Source organism: Actinia tenebrosa, unplaced genomic scaffold, assembly GCF_029948245.1.
Source record: "Actinia tenebrosa isolate PJP-AT-01 unplaced genomic scaffold, QUT_ActTen_1.0 PGA_scaffold5__44_contigs__length_20552954, whole genome shotgun sequence".
NCBI classification, from domain to species: Eukaryota; Metazoa; Cnidaria; class Anthozoa; order Actiniaria; family Actiniidae; genus Actinia; species Actinia tenebrosa.
This window is the reverse complement of record NW_028292582.1, coordinates 1,737,506-1,744,715: the sequence shown is the minus strand read 5'-3', so window position 1 is coordinate 1,744,715 and position 7,210 is coordinate 1,737,506. Positions and strand designations below refer to the sequence as shown.

Genomic DNA, 7,210 nt, shown 5'->3' with positions numbered 1-7,210 from the left:
CTCTCTCTCTCTCTCTCTTTCTGTGAGAACGAGGTCAAGTTAGGTTCAGTTCAAACGTGGAACTTCACACGAACCGAACCAAATTGAAACAACGAATAACAACGGTCTTCCTTGATGACATTAGGTTCGGCTCATGTGAAGTTCGACGTTTGAGCTGAGGCTTAGGATCCAGGTAACACGAGTGAATCGAAAACAAAGTAGCACAAAAACATTTTACACTGCATTTTTCCCCGATTTTATTTTAACCTTTGACTTTGATTTAAATTAGATTCCCTATCACTGGACGAATGGTTGGTAGTTTCCTTTGAATTAGTTACGGCAAAAATGGAGGTGGTTATCCTATTTCGATTCCGTCAATAGAGGTTTTGCACCATCACCTGCCGGCACTCATAATACAGCTTGGACTGCCTGCGGTTAGATGACAAAACAATAGAATCCCTTTTCTATCGGGAACGGAATTCTTTCTCATGTAAAACAATTGTATTGTTCCGGACCTCTAACATGGCTGCTGTCAAGTGATAGTGTAAAACCCCTCTATAAAACATACCGACCGTTTGCATGTGGCATCATGTACTACATGTTTTTTGTTGTTGTTTTGTTTTTGTTTTTGTTGTTGTTGTTGTTTTGTGTTTGTTTTTTTTGTTTTTTGTTGTTTTTTTTTTTGTATGTACGGGGTGCTCCTGTGGACCTAGAGTCCTTAGATTGTCCCGTTGAACGCTATGAATAAATCTAGTGAAGGCTAAGTGAGCTTCCGTGTGCCGCCATTCCCTCTATGTTGAATGATAAATAATGGTGAGTGTATTGACATCGGCAAGGTGAGTTGGGAAGTCTCAGAGAACTCATAGAAACCAGAACTGGTTAAACATTATTCACTCATTTAGTTGGTTCAACTTTATCTTCCACAAGCCAATCACTCTACAAACACGCTCAGAAATCACGGCCCCACCCTACAATCGCACGCAATAAGGCTACCTGCAGGCAAAATTAAGCAATCCTGTATATCCAACAGGCACATCCTTCAAGGAATAAGATCTTGTGAAATAGAAAACACTATCCTGAACCATGGAGTTGTAATATTATTTAATTATGCCTGCATCCAACAGTCACATCTTTCAAGGAATGAGATCTCGTGAAACAGTAAGCGCTATCCTGAACCAATGAAAGGCAGTGTTCCAGTAAACGAGACTCGACATACAACCCAACGAAAGCAGCCGATAGTAATCCTGCAGAAAAAGGAAACATGACGTATGGCATGACAAACTCGCGCCGTTTCCCTTCAAATGTGACGTGAAGCAATAGAAGCATATTCTCAAACAATAAGCCCAAAATGGTCCCTGAAAGAATGCAGAAAAAGATAACAACAGCAACACTAGGTAAAAAACGATACCAAGACTCGAAGATTAAGAAAACCAAAGAAAAGATCTCTATAACAGAAAACGTCCACAGCAGTTTACGAGATGGGGTATAATTCCAGCGTAAGCTGACCAGAGAAAGCAAAACGCGGTGACATCGACCAATCATCTCCCCAGACGTAAAGGCAAAAACGTAATATTGATAGTGATCACGTGGTCTAAAGGGAGCGTTCTCGTAGGCAATTGTCGTGATGACAGACTGATTTAAAAGAAAATAAGAAAAAACAGTTAAAAAAGTAGGTAGAACTGTTAGGGAAAACAACTTTGCTATGACCAGAAATTTTTCTTTTCTTGTTAGGGATTCATCATCGGGTGTCATGTTCCTTGAGTGTCTTGTTGATAGTTTCTTTTCTCTGTCTTGTTGTGGGTCCTCGTCTTTTTCTTCGTCTGTATCGTTGTCTTCTATTTTTGTGTAGGTGATGTCTTTGTGGATTGTAGAGTCAGGGTATTTATTGTTTTTGTTTCGATCGATGATATAATAGGACACAAGAAAAAGGATGGACAGAGGCGACAGAACAACTATTGTTACGTTGGGTGACACACACAACCACGTGGTTAAGGCTGCAATAGAAGAAGGTTTGATAATGATTTAGTCTATCAGATTGGTTCAAAATTTGTCTTGTATGTTTTAAATGTCTCGAGAAACACTTGCTCTGTGTAAGACAATGCGGTTTTGTGTTGTAATAATTAGAAAATAATAGTTAGGTGCAGATCTACAAACATTGTATGTTTTTATAATATAACCAGGAACCCAACTACCGATCACTAATAATAATCAATTTTATTTAGAGAGGATGACACGTTACAATCGCAACTGATGAACTTGTGGCCCAACAAGTTAGGGCGAGCCAGTCATTTGCATATTTGTTTGGACTAATCGCTGCAGTGTGTGATTTTTGGTTTTCTACTAGAACATGTTTAAAAATATAAAAATATCTACTACCGTACCTGTATAATACAGGGTCCCTGCAAATATTCCTATACCACACCCTGTTGAGAAAGCAGATGTGGCGGATGGTGTAAAGTAGGATAGGATCGAAGCCATACTTATAAGACCAGTTGCTGAACCTGAAGTTACCACTGCAACTCCAGCGATTTTCCAGTAGACTTGATTTACGTATGCTACGATGATAAAGCCAACACAGGCATTGATAAAAACTATTAACACTCGTACAACATGTGGTATTTTCTTTAAGAAGTAAGGAGCTATAGATTCCACCAAGAACTGAGGGACCATAGAAACAGATAGTAAAGTTGCTGTTGGAATATGCGTTCCTGCTAGAATGTCTTGAGTACCAGATAGGATTACCGAGAATGATACATGGATAAGACACCCAAACACAGCAAAGGCCACGAGTGTGCTGTTTTGATTTTCCTTTTCAAGCTTTCCATTCTTATTGTTCAACAATGATTGAGACATTCCCTTTGCCAGGACTTAGCATAAAATGTTGGATGTTTTTACTTAAAGAACAGCCTGAAAAGCAAAGGAAAGTGGTTCATGTGTTTTTTTCCGGCTTGGCCGCGCGGAGATTAGTATTTTATCTTCGATTGTTGAGGTGATGTGTTTCGAGTGAGCGCAGCGATTTGATTTATGTTCCTTCAAGAATATTTTTCTCAACACAAGAAAATAAAATCCATATCTCCAAGCGGCCATGTAATATTCTGTTCAATATATGATTATCTATGAAATATAATTTTAGTGCATTTTTACTATTTAATGCAATTCTTACCACAGGGTGTTATTTTCACATGTTAAAGTATCATGTAATAACCTCACATGCCTCACATGTGAAGATTATCAGTTTCTAGTGATTGAGACAATTAGATATTTCATCGATGATTATATATTAAAATAATTTAGACAAAATTCGTTATGGAAACATTCAGATAAAATGATTTGAAAATTCTGCGATTAGTTATATTAGTTCATATTAAGAAATATGATGTCAGTCTTAACTATTCGGGGAGAGGGGGGGGGGGGGGGGCATGCACCCGAACCCCTCTCGCTCTAGTCTATTAACTATAACTATTCTCTCGTTTTCTCACCGGACTCTGAAGACTTCCGAGCAGGTTGTCGAAACGTCAGTCACTACCAAAAACAGTTTTTCTCAACAACACTAATCCGAACGATCACACTTCTCATTACCCCTTTATTAACTTTGTTCTAATTGCTCCCCCTTTGCCGCTCTTTTACCTCGGTAAAAATTTTTGTCTGGCTGATAAGTAATCTTCATTAAATTATAAATTATGGTATGGCATATTATAAACTAAATGTCTAGTCGCGAGGGAATACTTAGTTTTTTTTCCCGAGAGTCGCCGAGGGAAACATCGAGTCTCGAGGAAAAACAAAACTAACTAATTTGCCGAGAGACCAGACATTTGGATGATGGCGACATTGACCTCTATTATCAGACTCCCTTGCACACTTTCATTTGTTCAGTTAATTAGCACCAATTGTCTTACTATTCTCGTGAGGGAATACAAATTTAAATAATAAAGAAAATTCGCGAAGCATCTTGATAGTGGGAGTCAAATGACGCCATTATGCAAACTTTCTATTGAGAAATATTGAGAAGTCTGTTTACAGAATTAGAACTTTAACTAAGTCATTTAGCCACAGCGTATTTTAAGTTAAAAATGCATGAAGACTGACAAATGATACATTTTACAAATAGACTCACATATGGTGTGCAAGATGAGCAGTTGGTTTAGTTCAACGCTGTACGCTATTTATGGAAGCCTTATATTTTGTTATTCGGCGGTGAAATTGTTTAATGCTTCACAGGCGACCAGAACAATAACATGCTAATGAAAGTGTGTGTGTGGCTTTATAAGCCATGAATATGGATATTTAAACATCATAACATGCTAATGAAAGTGTGTGTGGCTTTATAAGCGCCATGAATATGGATGATGAACATCAAAGCGTAAAATGAATCTTTAAGTATTACTCTATGCAATGAATGTAGAAAATAATTACTTTACTCGTATATATCCCTCAAATATTTCATCTCGATTGTGTTAGTAGACTCGGTGGTGAAAGCGGAATCAGGAGTTATGAATCACGACTTTGAAATTTGCAGGAATCATGAATCTTCGAGTTTAAAGAGGGAATCATGAATCATGTAGATAGAATTAGGAATCATGAATCACGAAAAAAAAATTGACAAGGAATCATGAATCATCGATAGAAATCGGTAAGGGATCATGAATCTTTAAAAGTGAGTGATTCCGCTTCCACTCCCGATAGTAGACGTCCTGGCATAGTTAATGCAGCTCCATTGAACTACGGTCCTGGAGAGGTGTAAGCTCTTGTTAGTGTTTTAGCTGTAAAATTATGGAGTATTAGAGTGTTTAAGAAAGGGATGCGGAATATTGACCACTAAATTTAAAGATTATAGATTATTTGTGCTGAATTTGATCGATTATTTACTTTTTTTAGGTATATATATACTTTTTACAAAATTTGGATCATACGGATTATTTGCAAAATTTACCCAGGATTATGGCTTATTCAAGCCACTGTACTTCTCACAGGGCCTTGAGTATCTCTCGCTAAATGGAATATAGTTTAGAAAAGTTAATATCGGGAATGGCATATCTTGTCAATGTCATTAATTTACTATATTTACCACAGGATTTCATTACCTGTTTTATCGACATCTAGGTATATGTTGGCGTGTTTTAGAAAATGTGGTCTACTCCACAGTCATTAACGTACTATATTTACCTCTGGATTTCCGTACCTGTTTTATCGACATGTAGGTGTGTTAGCGTTCTTTAAAGAATGATAATCTACTCCACGGTCTTAAAGTTCCAGACTTGAGCAGATCGAGCAGAAGATCTATAGTCAGTTTTCGTCTCTCCCGGGCGTCTCTTGATCGTAAGCGACTGTGGACTTTGCTTAGTTATCAGAAATAAAATTCCACGAGGAAGGCCATCCGAATATAAATATTGGTTATGTAATGTATACAATATTTCAATTTCAATTCCGTTTAATCAAATTGCTAGAACTAACGATTTCCATCCAAATTCGAATCGTCACCTAGGAGAACAGTCCTCATTGCCATTCAATTTTAATATGGATTGTTCGAAATTAAAAGACAAGGGTAAATTAGGATTATCATAAATTAGTGAAAGATTTATCTGAGATCATCGGCCGTAAAGCGGAAACCTTCGTGAGTTTATGTGATACCATATTCCTTTCAGAAAGCCCTAGTGATAGGCAACCCGAAAAAAATATCATCGATGATAATCCATAATTTCTGATACTTTTCGGAGATTTGATTTATTTATTTATTATATAGTTAGGACAGTACGCGCGCACTAATTGGTCGTCAGCACTGTACTCCGTTCACTCATAAAGCACAGTTTTCCAACAATCAGCGCGCACACACTATCCTAACTTTATAATATATGATCAAGAAAATAAACACAAGAATTGCTGGACGTTTCGAAGACTTCCTGTCATCATTTTCAACAACATTTAATGACAGATCAAGAGTGAATTACTGAATGACAAAGTAAATATATTGTACATATTCAAACAAAAAGTGTTGCTTTAACTGAGTCTGATTGGACGTTCAGGGTTGGTTTTAATACCCTGATGAACAGCATTTCATAAATTAAACAATCAAATTTAGAACAACAACATTTTAAGATGGTTAATTGTTGTCCTAAGTCCTGCGTGTCTTTATTGTGATGGAACAATGTATGTTTGGCAATTGAAGAGGGTGGTCTTTTGTGTTCTTCTATCCTCTGATATAGGTGTCGTGTCGTGTCGTGTAACCAATATAGCACGCATCATACGTGCCACACTGAAATTTGTAGATTACATTCTGTTGGTTAACGTGACTTTCAATTGTCGTGCTTGTAAAGACAGGCTGTAGTTCTTTTTGGATCTCGTAACTCAAATCCTTTAACTGTTTACGAACCTTGTCAGCAGACTTCTGATCCTTGAATGATAACACAATCCGCACTGGACTATCCGTTTCTTTATTCTTACGGTTGGAAGATTGTTCAGTTGTCTTTGAAGTGACAAAGGATGCAATTGTAGAATCGACCAAATGTTGAGGGTACTTTAATTTCAAAAAGACTCTTTGAGACGATCACACTCATCAGAAAACTAATCCTACCATGATGATGACAGCCGGTACGCACGGTATAGCATGGTTCAGGAGGGACTGCTTATACTTCGTATCTACGTGGCTATGATAATGTAGTAGTACACCAGTGTCTGTTGGTTTTACGTAGACCTTGGTTTCCAGTTCGTTTCCGCATTTGTGTATTTCCATACTCAGGTAGGGCAGGACGTTGTTCTTAGGCAGTTCCATTGTAAATTGGATAGCAGGATGAACTTGATTAAGGCTTTCATGGAAAGACTCAGCAGCTTCGAGGCTTTATACAGCGGCAAAACATATCGCCGATACAGGCATGGTACTTTATGCTGTGCTTGTAAGATTTCTTCGATGAAGCACATAAAGGTGTTTGCCATGAGCGGGCCAAGATGCGACCCCATCGCAACGTCGTCTAACTGTTCATAGAGGACTCCATTAGACTGAAACAGCTGGTCTTTGGTTGCTGCACGTAAGAGATCAACTAGGTCAAATCTTGAAATGTTGAGATTGTGAGTGAAGTTGAACCAATTATATTGGCAAATGCTTTATCAGCCAAATGTGAATGATATCTTCCAGAGGAACATTGGTCACTAAACAGGGAGGAAACATCATACGAAACTAGGATATCATTGGCATTAATATCAATTTCTCGTAATTCATCAGTAAACCTGTTGATGTCAT

The 7,210-nt window shown here is 37.7% G+C and overlaps 1 protein-coding gene and 1 pseudogene across 1 annotated transcript; both read right to left on the bottom strand.

The window, feature by feature from the left end:
- Positions 1-39: 39 nt before the first annotated feature.
- Positions 40-5,373, bottom strand: LOC116307939 (uncharacterized). The gene is made up of 3 exons (XM_031718275.2): positions 5,159-5,373; positions 2,361-2,886; positions 40-1,973 (listed from the first exon to the last, which is right to left on the bottom strand). The coding sequence occupies exons 2-3, from the start codon at positions 2,830-2,832 to the stop codon at positions 1,081-1,083; spliced, it is 1,365 nt and encodes a 454-aa protein (XP_031574135.2). The 5' UTR covers positions 2,833-2,886; positions 5,159-5,373; the 3' UTR covers positions 40-1,080.
- Positions 5,374-5,911: 538 nt separating this feature from the next.
- On the bottom strand, positions 5,912-7,011 carry LOC116307916 (uncharacterized; annotated as a pseudogene).
- Positions 7,012-7,210: the final 199 nt, after the last annotated feature.

What these genes read in the sequence shown, in the direction of transcription:
- LOC116307939 (XM_031718275.2), bottom strand. Translation starts at nt 2,832, where the DNA reads ATGTCTCAATCATTGTTGAACAATAAGAATGGAAAGCTTGAAAAGGAA. An exon ending in AGGGACCCTGTATTATACAG is followed by an intron (nt 1,974 to 2,360) that starts GTACGGTAGTAG and finishes CTTCTATTGCAG; the next exon opens with CCTTAACCACGTGGTTGTGT.